This window comes from Nicotiana attenuata, unplaced genomic scaffold (genome assembly GCF_001879085.1).
Source record: "Nicotiana attenuata strain UT unplaced genomic scaffold, NIATTr2, whole genome shotgun sequence".
Lineage (NCBI taxonomy): Eukaryota > Viridiplantae > Streptophyta > Magnoliopsida > Solanales > Solanaceae > Nicotiana > Nicotiana attenuata.
This window is the reverse complement of record NW_017672154.1, coordinates 173,218-192,813: the sequence shown is the minus strand read 5'-3', so window position 1 is coordinate 192,813 and position 19,596 is coordinate 173,218. Positions and strand designations below refer to the sequence as shown.

Sequence of the window (19,596 nt, the reverse complement as noted above, 5' to 3'; positions counted from 1 at the left end):
CCTTGATCTGGAATCGTACCTCAGGTTCTCTTGTTTTTAACGTGAATCCCTTCTTGCTGGTCCTATGTAAGGTTCGTACCTGTTCTTGCCGGACCTTTTTCAGTTTTTGGGCGCCTCGAACTTACTCTTTCATCTCCCCGGGGCTGAGTGGTAGTATCTTCTTCTATCCGCTGATTCATGCTATACCTGTTGTAAACATCATTCCAAGCTGTTGCAGGGAACTCTCGTAAGCTTTCTTTGAGTCTCCTCGTGGCTTCTGAGCTTTTTTCATTTAGATTACCCTCAAATGCCATAACGGCCCAATTGTTAGGTACACGTGGCAACATCATTCTTTTACGCTGGAATCTATCTACGAATTATCTGAGTAGCTCCGTATCTCCTTGTTTTATTTTGAAGATTTCTTCCATCCTCTTTTTGACTTTTTGAGCTCCCGAATGTGCTTTTATAAATGAATCAGCAAGCTCAGCAAAAGAATCAATGAAATTGTTAGGTAAAAGAGAATACCATGTTAGTGCTCCCTTTGTGAGTGTTTTACTGAATTTTTTGACCAACAGTGATTCAATATATTGCTTGGTCAAGTCGTTGCCCTTCACGCCAATTGTAAATGCAGTTACATGATCTCGTGAATCGGTTGTCCCATCATACTTTGGGATATCGGACATCTTAAACTTTTTTGGAATAGGCAAAGGAGGGGCACTTGGCTTCCAGAGTTGTTAAGAATATTTATTCATATCTACTTTTTTATGACAGGTGGAACACCCGGTATCTGCTCTATGCGATCGTTCTGCTCCTTGAGCTGTTTCTGCAAAGTCAATACTAAACTTTGTAAAGCAGTATTAATTGGGATACCTGACCCACCATCACGAGATTCACTGGGAGTTCCTCCGCTGCCCGAATTAGCGAGTCCTGAGAGTGGATTCTCTATGGTTTCGATGTTATTTGGAGGCGGAGTTGGTGGTATAGTTGGTAATCTGCTAACGAAAGCTTGAAGAGCATTGTTCACATGTTCTGCAATTAGTTGCTTTAACGCATCATCAACATTTTGATCGCCTCCTTGTTGATTATTCACATTTGATGTTGTCGAGGAGAATTTTGAGGTGAAAGGATTGGGGTGACATTCTGTTGTTGATTCTGTTGGTTCAGCTGGTCTTGTTGGTTTTGTTGGTTTTGTAGGTTTTGTTGGTTGTTATCGTTAGTGGTCGACATGATTTTTTGACAGAATGAATTTGGAAAGTGAAAAGATTATCAGTTTCCCGGTAACGGAACCAATTTGTTTAACCAAAAAAAGAATTTCGGTCAAAGCCTATTTTGTAGAAGTACTCGGATTACTGATAATCAAGAAAATCAATATTCTCGCAATAAGAAAGTAAATTAAAATATGAAATAGCAAAGTAATCAATAGAAAGCAAAATAAAGTAATTGTATTCCAATAATTATCAGAATATATCTGTAAAATGATTTCTCTTTCCTTTTTATAGGAATATATGAGTATAACATCCTCTATGACCGAATAATTATGAGCATTAATGACATTAATGAGATGTTATAATTGGTAACCGTAAATGTTCATGGAGATTCTGTAACGTTTGAGATCATTTATACTCATTAATGGCTGATTCACGAATCTTTCCTTTTTACTGTCTTGATTCATTCCGCCGGTACCTCTTCATGTATCTGTTTAAACTTGAACGACTATATCTTCTCCTCTCGTGGGTGATTTGCTCGTATATGTTACGTCACTTGCCTCTTTTAATGCATTTCACCAGTTGTCGCTTTCTCAATGATCCACGTGTCTTATCTTATCAGTCGTTCACATAAATCAACCTGTAATATTTATTTTAATCAATACATGATTAACTTTGGAGGCATCTCATTCAACCTTAATGGTGTCACAGATTTCTTGAACATATAATGGCTAAAAGAAAAGGATATAATCAAACTATTTATATAACTTTATTTGGAGACATGACTTCACTTCGGAATCCAAATTACTACTGGTAACAATCTGTGCTAGACCGCTATGCAAGCTAGGTATAAAGCTTTAGTTATAGAGAAATGATAGTGGAGAAGAGAATGAGGGAGAAGAAGAATCAGATATTCTCATTAATTATGTTAGAAAATCTGTACAGTATATACTATTTATACTTACAACTAACACACTACTAACCACCTAACTAACCCACTTCCTAACTATAATTAAATTGTAGAACTAACGATTACATAATTCTCACATGCCTAATCTACAGTTGCCTCAATACTCCCCCTCAAGCTGGTAGGTGCAAAAATGTTGTGCACTCCCAGCATGGACATAAAAAATTCATGCGGTTGTCTTGCAAGCCCCTTAGTAAGAATGTCTCCAAGTTGCTGTTGACCCTACGTGCATTGTTCTGATCAGCCCCTTTTGAATCTTCTATCTAATGAAATGGCAATCTATTTCAATGTGCTTTGTCCTCTCATGATATATTAGATTTGTTGCTATCTGTAATGCAGCTTTACTGTCACAGTGTACCAAAACTGGCAACTCTACTTCTGCTCCCAGCTCCTTGAACACTCCTATTGACCATACTAACTCTGAAACAACTGAAGCCATGCTCATGTATTCTGTTTCTTCTGAACTTTTGAACACTGTATTTTGCCTCTTTGATTTCCATGCAACTAATGAATCTTCATGTTTTACAATAAAACGTGTTACAGACTTCCTTGTATTTGGGCAAGCTGCCCAATCAGCATCACAAAAAGCAGTCAATGTGTTCTTCTTATTGCTGCTCTTCAAAATGCCTAATCCTGGTTCCCTCTTCACATATTTAACTACCCTTATGGCTACTTCCCAGTTTGAATTTTTTGGATTTTGCATAAACTGGCTAAGTGTTTGGATAGCAAAAGCAATGTCTAACCTTGTCAATGTGAGGTATAACAACTTGCCAATCAACCTCTGATATTGTCCCTTATCCTCCAGTAGTTCATCATTGCTTGATCCTGCAACCTCATTCAACTCAGTAGTTGTGAGTTTTTGGTTGCCATCCAAAGGTATCCAAATTGGCTTAGCTGCACTTAAGCCCATTTCTGATATAAGCTCAAAACTATACTTTCTCTGATTCATCATAATTCCCCTATGAGATCTACAAAACTCAATGCCCAAGAAAAACTTCAACTCACCTAAGTCCTTCAACATGAAGGACTGATGCAATTGCTTCTTGGTTTCTTCCATGAGTGTTAACGAGTAATCAGCATGTCACCACATAAACTAGGATGACTATATTTTCTGTCCTGCTTCTTTGTAAATAAAGAATAGTCTAGGAAACTTTGCACAAAACCTTGATTAGTTAGTGCCTCAGTAAGTTTCACATTTCACTGCCTGCTTGCTTGTTTTAGCCCATAAAGGGATTTGACAAGCCTACACACATTGCCTTCATTCTCCCCCTGGCTGACAAATCCCTCAGATAGCCTCATGTATACTTCATCATAGAGATTCCCTTGAATAAAAGCATTATATACATCCATTTGATGTATATGCCACCCTTCAGTAGCTATAACAGAAATCACAGCTTTAACTGTAACCATTTTCACTATCGGGGAAAATATTTTATGGTAGTCTAAGACTTCTTTCTGGCTATATCCCTAAGCTACCAAGCGTTCTTTGAACCTCTCAATATCCCCATTGGCTTTGTACTTCACCTTATGTACCCATCTGCAACCTATAGGAATTTTCCCTGCTGGTAATCTCACCAATTCCCATGTCTTGTTGTCTTCTATTTCTTGAATTTTTGCTTTCATGGCTTCAATTCACCTCTTATCCTTAGATTCTTCATGGAAAGCTTGTGTTTAGTAACAGCGGAGAAAGCTCTGAAGTAGTGTTGGTAAGTTGGCTTCAATCCATCATAGAAAACATGGTTGCAGATAGAGTAAGGTTTATCTGACTGATCTAGTGGAGCTGCAGTTACATAGTCAGTCATCCAAACTGGCGCTTGTTTGTCTCTGGTGGACATCCTAGGCCCATCTCCATCATTGCCTAGTACTTCATTAGCCGTTTGTTTGTCTCCCCTTGAATGAATTGCTGGTGATCTGCTAGAATCATGCTTTCTCCATCATCAATTATTCGTGGAAGATCATTAAGGACAGTGTGCTCCTCAGTATTGAGAATTGGTGAATGATTAGGTGAATGGGTTGGTGGAGTGACTGTTGCATGATGTGCTTCAATGTCCATGTCTAGGAACATAGTCAGTTTCTCTTGTCTCTTGGACTTGAAAGGAAATAAAGACTCCTTAAAGACAACATCTATTTATGAAGAAACATTGCTTAGACAAATCATACAAGACATAGTCTTTTGTAACTTTTGAATATCCCATCAAAACTGCTGCTGTTGCCCTAGCTTCAAACTTGTCATGCATATACATTTTCTTTGCAAAACAAGAAAAACCAATAGTCTTTATATGTTCAATGTTTGGCTTCTTCTGATGAAACACTTCATAAGGACTTTTTCCCGTTACTACACCTGATGGTAACCTATTAATGACATACACTGCTGCTAACACAAAGTGTCCCCAAAATCTCAAGGGTATATGTCCTTGAAACCTCATGGCTCTTGCTATTTGTGGCACATGTATGTGCTTTCTTTCATCAATTCCATTTTGTTGAGGTGTATAGACATATGTCCTTTGATGAATGATTCCATTAGACTAAAATAATTTGCTACATGCCTCATTCACAAATTCTGTCCCATTGTCAGTCCTGATCACTTTAACTTGTCTATTAAACTGAGTCTAAACTAGCTTTAAAAAATTTCTAAGCAAACCTAACACATCACTTTTCAATTTCAACAAAAAAACCCAAGTCATTCTCGAATGATCATCAAGAATTGTCAAAAACAGTTTACTACCATCAAAAGTTTGTGCAGCATATTGTCGATACATCAATATGAAACAAGTGAATTATATCTTCAACTCTACTATTGCTTGTGCCAAATGGTAGCCTAGAATGTTTGGCTAAAGGACATACACTACAATTGTCTATTTATCATTTACAATCATCATATACCAATAAAAACAGTTGCTTCAATGCCTCTGCTGAAGCATGTCGAAGCCTTCTATGCCAGAGTCCAAGGTCCAGGTATGCCTTCCTTATAGCCAAACCTTGAATTATTCCTTTATTATTCCTAGTATTAGTTTGCGGTAATAGGTATAGGCCTCCCTTCTTCTTACCAATCACCTTTACCTTCCCACTGCAAAGGTCCTGAAGCAGATAGAAATCAGGATAAAAATCTGCACGGCAATTTAATTCCTTTGTGATCTTAGACACTGACAACAAATTATACTTGAACTCAGGTAAGTATAACACATTGTCAATTCTCCCTGCATTTGCTATATTACAAGATCCTATGTGAGTCACATATGATATTTCTCCATTAGGCAAGTATACCTTCTTTGGACGAATTTCAGCTACTTTTAATTTGTTTTCTAACATTTCCAAATTAGAGGTCATGTGATTTGTAGCTCTAGTATCTACAATCCACTCATGATCATTACCATCAACAAAGTAAGCACTAATACTACCTGCCATATTAGCTAATGTTTCTGGCACATTCTCCTTATTGAGCAGCTTAAGGATTTGACTGTACTGCTCTCCTATGAAATGTGGAATTAGAGGAACTTTGAAAGCATCTTGACCTCTTCCTCCTACAACATGTGGCCTGAACTCCCCTATCATTGCATTGTGAGCTGTGTTACCTGCAAATTTCTTCTTGAACATAAAATCATCAGGATATCCAATCAATTTGTAGCATCCTTCTCTACTGTGCCCTTTCATTTTGCAGTAATCACAGAACACATTGTAATTCTTCCCAGATTTTTGATTGTTGAATGCTTTTGCTGTGAACATGTTGTCACCTCAGCATTATCAGCAGGAACTATTGCATTTGCCATACTCCTTTAGCTCTCCCTTTCCATCAGCATAGAGTAGGTCTTATTCACAATTGGAAGTGGATCCATCATCATGATCTGCTCATGTGATTGTTCATATGTCTCATTGAGCCCCATAGGAAATTGCAATAACTTCTACCTATGCATGAAAACTTCATACTCACTTGAATTGGGCAATCACAACCAAGAGCTGGTGCCAAACAATCAAACTCAGCCCAAAGTTCACGCAGCTTTGAAAATTAAGTTACAATTGAACTTGTTCCTTAACTCGCAGTAGCTATGGCTCTGTGCAACTGAAGTATTCTAGATTCATTTGACCTTATCGAACCTCTCCTTCAAATCCTTCCAAACAGCGCATGCATTTGAGGAATACACAATTCCACTTAGCAAATCACTCGATACAGAGTTTATTATTTATGAGAGGACAATTGCATTGCATCTGTCCCCCAAATCTGTCAAATTTGTACCATAATCTTCCTTCTTACAGGTACCTTCAATGAATCCTATTTTGTTGCGACCTAATATGGCAATACGCATTTCTCTGCTCTACACAGAATAGTTGTCCGATCCTGTCAATTGCAGCGAGATCAGAACAACTCTTGAGTTGTCTGTTGAGTGTAGGAATAGAGGATGATTATGTCTTAGATTCTCTGGAAATGTATCATCTACAATCACCATTTTTTGATCTCTTCAATTCATGCCCTAAACTCACAAAAGAGAAGATGAAACTACTGAATTAGAAACAAATTGTGAAATCTAAGCTAAGATCGATCTTAGGTCCATATTAATGGCCTCACTGCTCTGATACCATGAAGAAACCTGTGCTAGACCGCCATGCAAGCTAGGTCTAAAGCTTCAGTGATGGAGAAATGAATAGTAGAGAAGAGAACGAGGGAGAAGGAGAATCATATATTCTCATAAATTGTGTTAGAATATCTGTATAGTATATGTTATTTATACTTACAACAAATACACAACTAACCACCTAACTAACCCACATTACCAGCCTAACAACTTCCTAACTATAATTAAATTGTACAACTAACTATTACATAATTCCCACGTGCCTAATCTTCATTTGCCTCAATAAATTCATTTCTAGTTTTCTACTGTATTCAGCTAACGTTTTCATGATTCGCTGGTTTATGAGTTTTTCTTGGAAAATATGAATGCACTGCACCTAACTATTGAACATCACTTGGAAAAGGTATTTTCTTCTATTAAAATTACATTGACAATATTAATAATTTTTACTCTATCGATCTAATAACTCTCTTTAATTTACTGAATAATAATAAGTTGAGCGCCTTCTAGAAAAATATAATTGCGCTGATAGTCACAAGTTACATATTAGACTATTCCCGTGACATACAATTTTTTTGTTCTATAGCAAGTTCTTTTTCGTATATTACTATTTGGTTATACATTACACTTATTTTTCGAATTCTTTTTGAAGGTGAGCTTTTTCAAATTTAATATTTTAAGTTCAATGTACGTCTAATTATAAATTCAATATGATTATGAGCTCGTTGTAGTAGTTAACCATTTCCTCTCGGCCCAAATTAGTCTTTCGATAATAGCCCCAAGTAATTTTAAATTTCTTCATGATTTGGTCACTACGCACTAGGGGTACGTTTGCTTTACAACAAAATGCATAATCTTGTCTAGGGGTGGGCATAATACTGATCAAATCGATAATTTCAGTCTATTTGAGTTTGTTCGGGTTTTCGGTCAGTTTGCGGTTTATATTTTTCAAAGTTTGGTGTTCGGTTTTTGTATTTTGGTTTTTTGATTCACCAAAAAATTGAGGTTTTTTTAAGAGAAAAATTAAAATAATAAAAAAATTAACTTAAATACCTATACGCACAAATGTATTAATAATAATCGACAGTCATGTAATGTATGTATCATTCATGTTGTGTATAATTAATCTATAATCAATATACCAGCTAGAAAAAGTAAATAATAAATTCGGCCGACTATTTGTATAAAAGTCTCAGAATTGGAAAAAGCTCGATCATGCATGTTTAAAGGACTGATTATTGGGAATAGATTCTTTTGGTAGAGAGAGTATTGTACTCGAAATGAAACCTTTCATTGCGAATTTAGATTAGTTGGCCACAAAACGAATAGTGGCACCATGTGAGGAAAAAAAAAGAGTAATCACTTTAATTTCTACGATATTAATTCCTAAGAAATCTAGCTTATGTGCACTAGTTCGAATTGAAAAGTTTACAGGAATGATCGTTCATACATCATTTGCTTAAGTTTCTATTAAGTATAATCTAGAATCTGATTTGGTTCTTCAAAGTTGGATACTCACTGTTTTTTAAGGAAACCTTTGAACAACGATAAAGTTATTTTCGTATGACCAATAAGCTATGGATTCGAGCAGTGAAAGCAGCCATTAACGTTTGCATTAGGGTAGACTATCTATATCACACCCCTTGGGGCATGTCCTTTCTTCGGACTAATACGGAATAGTACTTGTTGAGAAGGGGATAACTTAGCACGAGAGGAGCACGTGTAGTGGTTATCCAAGAGATAACCAATTACAGTTATTTGTTAAATGAGCAGTACAACTGTAATTAGCTATCATTAGTTAGAGTAGTTAGTGAGTATTATATATAAGAGGGCAATGTACAGATTTGGTATACAGCTTTTTCAATGAAATAGTAAAGTCGTTTACTGCATATCCTTTCTCCTCTCTCATTTCTTCTTATAAGAAGCTAGCTCTCATGGCTGTTACCTCCAAATTCCACATGGTATCAGAGCAATGAGGCCATTATTATGGTCTTAAAAGTTCCTAATTAGCTAAATTCGTCAGTTTTCTACTTCTATTTAGTAAGATAGCTTCTTCTGAATCTTCTTCAATTTCTAGGGCACATGAAGATCTCTGAGTTTGACAATGGTAGAAACAGCAGACCACACTTTACCTGAGAATTTGGGCCATAATCATCCTATATTTTTGCATTCCACAGATAATTCAGGAGCGATACTGATCTCTCTGCAACTGACAGGATCTGAGAACTATTCCATACGGAGCCGAGCAATGCGTATTGCGATCCTAGGATGCAATGAGATAGTATTCGTTGAAGGCACCTGCAAAAAGGAAAGTTGGTCCAAATCTGACATATCTGTGGGAGAGATGCAACGCGATCGTTCTATCATGGATGATGAATTGTGTTTCAAAAGATTTACTAAGTGGAATTGTATATTCCTCAAATGCATGTGCTATTTGGAAAGATTTAAAGGAGAGATTCGACAAGGTCAACGAATCTAGAATTTTTCAACTCCATAAAGCAATAGGCACGGTGAACCAAGGAACTAGTTCTACTGCGAGTTACTTCTCCAAATTGCGAGATCTTTGGGCGGAATTTGATAGTTTAGCACCAATTCCTAGATGTGATTGTCCAAAGTCTCGAGATTATGTAACTTTCATGCGGAGGCAGAAGTTGTTGTTGTTCCTCATGGGGCTAAACGAGACATATGAACAGGCTCGTGAACAGATCATGATAATGGAGCCACTTCCAACCGTGAAAAAAGCTTACTCCATGTTAGTTGAAAGAGAGAGCTAGAGAAGCACAGCAAATATGACAATTGGTGGAGACAAAGCTGAAATGATAGCCCTGCTAAGCACAAAGGGATCTTATGCTCAGAAAGTCAAAACAAATTACAATGTCTGGTGTGACTACTGCAAGATAAAGGGTCACACTAGATATGGATTCTTTAAGTTGATTGGCTATCCAGAGGATTTCAAATTCAGAAAGAAGTTTGGAGGGAACTCTGCACACGATGTAATTTTGGGAGACACCAGACCTCCTGATGCAGGAGGAGAAAGGAATCAACCTACAGATGGATTGAGAGCAACAGATACATTTAAAGGACCTACATTCACCCCACAACCTCCACATTTTACTGCAGAACAACATAATCAAATAATAAAGATCCTCAACAAATAAAATATACCTGAGAACTCAGCAAACACGGCAGGTAGCTCAGCAAATATGTCACGTAGTATTAAAGCTTTCCGTGCAAATGAATATACTGATGAATGGACCATAGAGACTGGAGCAACAAACCACATGATGTCAGACCTAGAACTATTTAAGAATTGGTTGGAAGTTGATCAAAATAACTCCAAAAAGGTACATCTAGCTAATGGAGGAATCGCACATGTAACTTATTGACCACGCCCAACTATGCCATATAAAAAGGACTAAGCAGTCGCTGCAAATATATAATCTGGTTCAGTACGGAGTCGAATCCCACAGGGAACTAACCTATTTACAACAACTTTTAACACTGCTAATGACAAGTTCAAACAATTCCCGGATGCAAGATTTTTAATAGACAATGAGTAGAATTTAGTTAACTACGAAAAAATAACAACAAAACTAGCAACAATCAAGAATAGAGTTGAATTCAATGGTAAAATGGTCTAGGGTTATTGATTTTTCCAATTGTCGGATTAATTCCTGACACGTTAGCTATAATCTCGCCCTAACCCTCTATAAAAAATATGAGTTCTGGGTTCCCGCAATTATCTCTCGATCAATTACGATAATTTACTAGAAGCATTCTCTCGAACTACTCTAGTTAACAATTTATGCAACTCAGAATTATCCCACCAAAGCTTCGTTATCTCTAATACTGCTTTTAAATTCAAGTAATTAATCTCTTAACTTACTCGAAAATGGTGTTTTTCAACAACAATCTAACCAAGTGCTCTTTCTCAAGCAACACAAGGTAACTAGACACGATTAATCAAGGGCCCTTTCAATTAATCACAAGACAACATGTACTTGAACAATCATGGAGTAAATACGGCTCAATTATATAAAAAAAAGAGTCAAAACTTCATCCAACAATTGGTTCCATCAACCCTAGATGACGGGTTTAGCTACTCATACTAAGGGAAACAATTCACTAAATAAAGTCATATTCGACAATGGAATTAAAAAGAACATAAAAACTCTAAGGAAATTCTCCTTCTTTCTTCTGTGTTCTTGCCTTAAAATTCTCTCTAAAAACAGTTATCCTTCTCTTTTGGACAAATTAGGCTTTATATAGGTTTAGGTTTATCGCCCTAGAAATTACATAATTGACCCTAGGTTCTTGGCTCCCGTCAGCGCGTCTGCGGCCGCGAATGGACCGCGAATTTTACAATTGTTCTATCTACGGCCGCGGATCTGACCGCGGAGCTGGAACTTGCTCTTCTTTCACCTTTTCGCCCGAGCTATCCTCTAATTGGCCTTCTAAGCTCCATATTGACTCCAATACACTCTTTAGCTTCCTCCTAGCTCGGAGTGGCTCCAGCAAAACGTAAAACTCTTAATTAGAGCATATTTTTATCTTTTACATTCAAATATTGATAAAGTGCGGCCAAATTGGAGTGTAAATAGTATCTAAATTGCATAATTATCGTCTACTATCAACACCCCACACTTAAACCTTTGCTCGTCCTCGAGCAACCAAACCACACTCTATAGAGGCCTAACTTCCCCTGAGCGACTTCCTAACTCGTCACACCAAAAATATTCCTCATAGATTGAGTTCATTAGTGTAACATCCACACCTCAAGAGTTGACTCCCGTGAGCCACGCAATATTCCTCACCGGCTTACTTACTCTAACTCAGAGGTCCAAACTTACCTCTCCTTCATGAATCAAGTGCCTGCTCACAACAAAAGAGACTCACTCCACAATCAATAAAATGCACACACACTGAGGAACTTCAATATAAACAGAATTCACTCACCCTCAGAAATGACATTCATATGCCACAAAAGATGCACCATAGGCTTTCTCGTAATGTACTACTCTACTAATCGAGCTCATTCAATCTAGGATCAAGTAGGGCTTTTTGGTTGTAATGTAGGTTGCGGGACGGGTAGGATACATTTAGATATACGAGGCTACACCTTCCTAAGCACTTTAATACATGTACGTTAACATTCAAAACCTCACACTTATGTCAAACCATGGCTCCACCTTCACATCACTATATATTAACTCCCTTCTTCGTTAAGCACAATTATATTAAGAGCCACCACTTAGCAAGGAATATTTTTCACAACAATCCAACTATTTATAAAAAAAATCAATTGAAGTGACTCTTACTTTTTCAAAACAATGCACCTTTCTCCTTATCTCATTAGTTCCACTTAAAAGCCAAACCAATCACCCCCACACTTAAACTTGTACAAAGTTCATACAATTCAAGTACTCATGAGAGGTGAAAAGGTTTAAAAACAAATGGGTAAGGATTGTAGTGTGGTTGCCAAAGAAACAGGATTACAGGCTCGACGGGGTTAACTATGATACATAACAAATGGGTGGATGAAGTATATATATGGTTCAACAAAGAAATGACTATATCACTTCCCAGACTAAACAAGACTACTATTGCGCTTTGCATACACGTAGGGCAAGTTCTTGGCATCAAATGTCGTGCATAGAATACAACAAGCCTCACACACACATGGCACATGAATCACTCCAGATTGGGTCATCAAACAGTCTGATCGGGGTACTTAAGCCAAATTAAGAACATACAGTTTAAGGCATTCTTACAAGAGTCGACAACTGAGCTTAAGTCTCACACTAAAGTACCCACTATAATCAAGGCATTCCGACCTTAAGAGATCCTATGCCTATTTCCGCCCATAGCCCATAGCTTCCTATTAACAACAATAAAAAAAACTAACTACACCTAGTTCAAATGAAACCGTTGGAAAAGAACCATGGCTTATAGAAAAACCAAGGGGAAATTGATACACTACTACAAAAGAAAATGTTTTTGTGTTTTTTTTCCATCGACTTTAGTCCCTCAAGAAATTCGTCGAATGATATCCATCGTCGGGACAAGTCGAAAATGATTTATGTAAATAAACTACAAAATTATTCTACATACAAAATACCACAAAGTATCCCCTACCCCACACTTAAAATGATGGCATGTCTCCATGTCATACAAGATAAAGTAATGCGAGATAAAGGAACTTCCTTGGAGGATCAGTCTTGATCGGAGATAGGGCTGGGGTCGAGATGACACGCTCTCCCCAGTGCATGAAGCCAACCCATGATTTTTTTCTCCGACTTCGCATTTCGGGTGGCTAAAGCATCAACTCTAGTCCCCAACTCCGTGACGGAAGTGCGCAGCCCTGCCATTTCCTGTTCTAAGGCTGTCATCCGCGTACTCCATCTGACTACAGATGAACCTTCAATCGCGGCTACTTGTTCTTGTGCGGGTGAAGATGGCCAAGCTTGTTCCAGTGGGGTTGAAGAAGGCCCAATTTCCTCTTCCTCTTCATCGCTCTCCTTTGACACCTTAGAATCCGCACTATCAGGTGAACCGGGTGCCACTGTGTCTTTACCAATGGTCACTTTGGATGCCCGGTACTTTGTTTCTATCTTCATCTTGCCATCCACATTGGGGTTCTCTGGCACCCCTACAGACTGACACAATCTAGTGACCAGAGATGGGAAGTAGAACCCATACCTCTGCAGTGTTGAACGGATGAACATCTCAGAATGAATAAGCTTGGCTACATCAAAATCTTAGCCATTCACAAAGCACCAGATCAAAGCAACTCTCGGACCATTTACCTCAGTGGTGTTGTGGGATGGCAACAGTCAACTACTAATGACGTACAACCAACACTTTCCTTCAAAGGTGAGTGAAGATTAGTGCAACTTCGATCCCGGTACAACCCACACTACCTCTTTGTCTGGGGCACAGATAGTTATGAAAAACAATTTCCAATTTGTCGGTTCTCGCTTGTAAGTATCATAGTAATCCACATCCCTGGTAAATGCCGGCAAGCGATACACTCTTCTGATTGCTTCTATCGAGGCATTCACCCTCTTTTGTCGCACAGTGCAGATATGATCCTCAAGTTCAGAGCAGTTGGCATAGAATTTCCTAACAAGCATCAAGTTACCATCCTCCGGCTCTTCGAGGAAGATATCTAGCCTCTGCCTAGTCAACTCCCTATACATATTGGGGCATTCAGCCTGGAGGGATCCTCTGTCATTTCCCCTTTCCGGTACAGACTTTCTAATAGCCTTCCAACCGAAACGGTCTTGGGCAGCTCTGGAGACAAACCTGGTGCGATCAAACTGAGCCGAACTGGCTAATGCCCGTGCCCGGGACGAGCCTCCATGACCACTTGATGAGGCAGTAGTGCGTCTCTTATTTGAAGATCTCATTATACCTACACAACAACCACCACTATCAATAATCAGCGGAATAGGTGAACCAGGGGCGGTTACTCAGACTTCACCCGCACCATTGGACACAATTTATACTAAAAATCTCATTGAGGCAATTCAACAAACATCTACTGTGCAAAGGCCCCCCAATGTACCCAAAGACCCAATTAAACTTCCATCTTCACAACTCAACAATGTCTTTCCAACCCCAACAAAACCTAATGTCCTCACATACCAACATATATACCAACAAACAATACAAAGATAAGAATACCCATTCTTCTATTTTCCTACACTTACAATTGAAGAGAAAAAGAATGGAAAAAAATCGAAAAAAACAAAAAAAAACTAGAAAGAGAAAGTAGAAGCATGTACTTACTTGAAAATCTTGTGAGGAATGGAACTTGGGTAGTGGTGGAGTGGAGAAGAGGGAGAAGGGGAGAAGATTTTTGTTAAGTGAGAAAAACTTGGGGAGAAGAAGATGGAGGGGAAAAGAGTGAGGGAGTGGGCGGATGAGGGGGGGGGGAGTTAATAAAAAACTTAATTAAAAGGGGACAAGAGAAAAGAAAAAAAATTACACCTGAACGGCGCCAATTCCGCGGTCGGATCCGCGGTCAGATCCGCGGCCGCGGACAGAACATCTACACAATCTGTTGTCGATCCGTGTTCAAATCTGCGGCCACAGATTAGGCATCCAGATTGTTTTTTTTTTTGCTTTTTTGCATTTTTGCCCATCTCCGGGATAGTTTCGCACCCCGAGTCTTTCCACTACGCATACCTTCGTTCCTGCAACTTAGTAGATCGATCAATATTGTTTTCGTTCAAAAATAAACTACAATTTCTTTGTACAATCTTGCATTCTCAATTGCATGGAACCTGAATTCCTCGAGTTCATGTAACCCGGTGACTCTACTGGTTCCTGCGGTCTCCATATCAAAATTCAACTGCCGTAATGCCCAAAGGGCTTTATGCTCGAGCTCTACCGGGAGGTGGCATGCTTTTTCAAACACCAACTTATATGGTGACATACCAATTGAAGTTTTAAATATTGTGCGGTACGCCCATAATGCATCATCCAGCTTGTTCGTCCAATCATTCCTTGCTGCATTTACTGTCTTGGTAAGGACACTTTTGATTTCCTGGTTTGACACTTCACCTTGTCCGCTTGACTGTGGGTGATAAGGGGTGGTCACCATATGGCGAAGTCCATACTTTTCCAACAACCGTGGGCACGCTCTATTGCAAAAATGGGTTCCACCATCACTGATTATAGCTCTCGGGGTGCCAAAACTTGTGAATATGTTTTTCTTTAAAAAGCCTGTCACCCCCTTTGTTTCATTGGTTCGAAGAGCCACAGCTTCAACTCATTTGGAGACATAGTCAACTGCCACCAGTATGTATTTGTTACCATACGAGCTGACGAATGGCCCCATAAAGTCAATCCCCCATATGTCAAATACCTCCACCTCTTAAATAGTAGTCATCGACATCTCGTGACGTTGAGATATGTTGCCTCTCCTTTGGCACTCATCGTAGGTTTTCACCCAAGCATGGGCATCCTTGAATAGGGTTGGCCAATACAAACCCGATTCCAACACCTTAGCTGCTGTCCTAATCCCTCCAAAGTATCCACTATATGGTGAAGCATGGAAAGCCTACAAAATAGAAGGTTGATCTTTCTCGAGGATACACCTCCGGATCATGTTATCTACACGTTTTTAAAAAGTAGAGGTTCATCCCAATAATAAAACCAACAAGCGCGAAAGAACTTTTTCTTCTAAATTGAAGATAGTTCATAAGGTACAATACCGCTTGCTAAATAATTAGCAATATCAGCATATCATGGTATCTTCTCCATTGTCACTGCGCTCCTTCCAACCTTGATAGGTGGTCTGCTACCTGGTTCTTTTGTCCCTTTTCTGTCATGGATCTCCAAATTGAATTCTTGTAGCAAAAGAACCCAGCAGATCAAGCGTGGCTTTTACTCCTTCTTTGCTATCAAGTACCTAATTACTGCATGGTAAGTATAAACAATAACTTTTGAACCAGTCAAGTACGACCTGAATTTGTCGAATGCAAAAGCTATAGCCAACATATCCTTTTCTGTAACAGTGTAATTGAGTTGTGCACTGCTTAACGTTCTACTTGCATAATAAATTGGGTGCATCAGCTTATACTTTCGCTTCCCCAAGACTGCTCCTATAGCATTGTCGCTTGCGTCGCACATGAGCTCAAACTGTTGCTCCTAGTTGGGTGTAACAATGATGGGTGCAGTCACCAATCTTCTCTTCATCTCCTCAAATGCTAACTTGTAATCATTAGAAAACACAAAGGGCTAATTTGCATAAAGGTTTAGCAATCTTAGAGAAATCTTTTATGAATCGCCTGTAGAATCCGACGTGCCCAAGGAAACTTCTCACTACCTTGACCGAAGTGGGTGGTGGAAACTTCTCAATCACGTCAACCTTAGCATGGTCAACCTCAATTCCTTTTCTCGTCACTCGATGCCCCAAGACTATCCCTTCTTGTACCATAAAATGGCACTTCTCCCAATTCATCCCTAAGTTTGTCTCCATAAATCTTCTGAGCACTCTTCTTAAATTTTTAAGATAGTCCTCAAATGAATCTCCCACCACGGAGAAATCATCCATAAATACCTCCATAATGTCTTCAACCATGTCCGTGAAAATGGCTAACATACACCGCTGGAATGTAGCCAGTGCATTGCAAAGTCCAAAAGGCATTCTCTGAAAGGCAACCATACAGATAGGTGAATGATGTTTTATCTCTATTTACGGGGGCTATTGAGATCTGATTGTACCCCGAAATATCCATCCAAGAACGGAAGTGAGATCGCCCAGCCAACCTGTCTAGCATTTGGTCAATGAATGGTAAGGGAAAACGGTCATTTCGGGTGGCTGTGTTCAATTTACAATAATCCATGCAAATCCGCCATCCTGTGAAAGTACGAGTCGAGATCAACTTGTTATTCTCATTTTGTACGACCATCATTCCTCCCTTCTTCGGCACACACTGAACAGGGCTGACCCAATTGCTGTCAGAGATGGGGAAGATGATACCGCATCTAACCATTTGATCACTTCCTTCTTCACCACCTCTTTCATATTCGGGTTCAGCCTTCGTTGATGTTCTCTGGAAGGTTTGTGCCCTTCTTCCAAGAGAATCTTGTGCATACAAAAAGTTGGGTTGATACCTTTTATGTATGCCATGGTCCAACCAATAGCAGTCTTACATTCTTGAAACACCTGTAAGAGTTTCTCTACCTGCACAGCTAGCAAACCGGATGATATAATAACAAGTTAAGTAGATCTAGGCCCTGAGAAAGCATACCTGAGATGTGCTGGAAGTGGTTTTAGGTCCAACTGCGGTGGCTCCTCTATCGATGGTTTCGCAAGTGGTGTTTTTCTTTCTTCTAAGTGTAGGGGCTCGAACTCAGGTTCCCTTTTCCAGAACTCTTGACCTTCAAGAGCCATGACCCACTCTACCAACACCTCACCATCCACATTTTCCAGATTCATCATGCAGGCTTCCAACGTATCCCTGACATTAATAGTCTCATCCTCCTCATGTAGTATTACATCTACGGCCTCCACTAGTGAGAAATTTGCAAATTTGCTGGGTATCCTCATAGATTGTTGAACATTGAATATTATCTCTTCATTGTTCAACCTCATTTTCAGTTCTCCAGTCTCACTATCAATCAATAACCTCCCAATGGCTAAAAACAGCCTGCCCAGAATGATTGGTATCTCTTCATCCATTTGACAGTCAAGAATGCGAAGTCTGCAGGGAATACAATTTCCCCACTTGAACAAGCACATCATCAAGAATTCCTATCGGTCTTTTGACTGTGCAATCAGCCAGTTGCAGCAACATTGAGGTCGGTCTAGCTCTGCCAATGCCCAGTTTTGTATAGATTGCCAAGGGCATCAAATTTATACTGGCTCCCAAGTTACACAATGCTTTAGCAAAAGCATAACTCCTAATGGTGCATGGAATGATCAGACACCTTTTGAGCCATAAGCCTTATCACTACCGCACTGCAGGTCTGCATGAGAGTTATAGTGGACAGGTTTTGGAAGTCAAATTTTTGCGACATCAGGTCTTCATCATTTTTGCATACCCTGGAATTTCCCTCAAAGCATCCATCAATGGAATATTCAATTGAATTTGTCTGAGCATTTCCATGAATTTCCTGTATTGATCATCTTTCTTTTGCTTTGCCAACCTCTGAGGGAATGGTGCAGGAATCAACCTCTACCCACCGCTTTGTGTCTTTTCTTTGCTGGAAGCTTTTTCTACTACCTATTTTGGGAGTTTTTCACCTTCCTTCTCCTTACCCTTGTCAACCTGCGCTTGCTCGATTACAACCTCGGTGAGCTCTGTTGACTTATCTATTTTAATGTAACTGGGGTAGCTGGAGTAGACAGGAGTGGCAATGTTTTCTGCATTTGTGTTGTTTGGGTCAAAAGCGACATAATGCACTATTGGAGTAAGTGTTGTGTCTCTAGTCATCCAGCCTGAATTTTGAGACATCTTGTCAAGAAGAATCTTACACTATGTGAAGGTTTTGCTCAAGAATGCACCCCCCGGCAAAAACATCTACATTGGCCTTCAGACTGTCAGCCAAACCTATATAGAACCTCTATCCCAGCATCTAATCCGAAATTTCATGGTGAGGACACTTCACCAATATACCCTTAAACCTCTCCTAAGTCTCTTGCAAAGTCTCAGCCGGTTTTTACATAGGTAAGCAATATATCATCAATCTGCCTTGCAGTTTTGTTGGGTGGATAAAATTTGTTTAAGAACTGTTTGACTAGTTCCTCCCAAGTAGCAATGGATTTTATTGGGAGCGAATTCAGCTATGTTTGGGCCTCCGCGGTCATTGAGAATGGAAACAGTAATAATTTAAATGCCTCAGGAGTCACATTCGGTTGTCTTTGAGTGACACATATTGATAGAAAGTTCTTCAGATGTTGTTGTGGGTCTTTGATGTATGACCCCGAGAACAGCCCTTTATTCTACAATGGGTGCAACATGTTGTTGGTAATCTAGAATGTCTCCGCTTGTATGGGAGGAACCGCAATTGTTGTGGCCAGGTTATCAGCAATTGGTTGCGTCCAATCATAAAGAGCAGCTTCCGGCACAAGAGGTGCTACCACTCTAACATTTGGGTCATCTCAATCATTCATGTTGTTCTAGTTGACGTTGTTTATGTCATCTATTTCAATTTCAATTTGTTCGTTTTGTTTCAGCTGTTTGCTCTTCTTAATAGCCCGGTTCAACGTCTGGAATGCTTTCTCTAGATCTGAGAGTCCTTCAAAGAGTTCACCAGTTCTTAAAGAGCTTATAGGCATGCACTTGAGTCACAGAAGAGTTCAAATGTGAGAATTTCAATGGAAATATTTTTAACACCGCAGAAAATTGATCTAAACTAGAAA

At 39.2% G+C, this 19,596-nt stretch overlaps 1 protein-coding gene across 1 annotated transcript; it reads right to left on the bottom strand.

The window, feature by feature from the left end:
* Nucleotides 1-14,952: 14,952 nt before the first annotated feature.
* On the bottom strand, nucleotides 14,953-17,913 carry LOC109212093. Its single transcript, XM_019375702.1, has 3 exons — nucleotides 17,483-17,913; nucleotides 16,138-16,191; nucleotides 14,953-15,367 (listed from the first exon to the last, which is right to left on the bottom strand). Exons 1-3 carry the CDS (start codon nucleotides 17,911-17,913, stop codon nucleotides 14,953-14,955), a joined length of 900 nt encoding a protein of 299 aa, XP_019231247.1.
* Between the last annotated feature and the right edge of the window lie 1,683 nt (nucleotides 17,914-19,596).

Excerpts from the sequence above, each read along its gene's own strand:
- LOC109212093 (XM_019375702.1), bottom strand. The coding sequence starts at position 17,913 with ATGGATGAAGAGATACCAATCATTCTGGGCAGGCTGTTTTTAGCCATT. Across the intron at positions 16,192-17,482 it reads CCACTTCCAGCACATCTCAG|GTCGTACTTGACTGGTTCAA; the intron begins GTATGCTTTCTC and ends CGACAAATTCAG. Across the intron at positions 15,368-16,137 it reads ACTTACCATGCAGTAATTAG|AGCGTGCCCACGGTTGTTGG; the intron begins GTACTTGATAGC and ends TTTTTGCAATAG.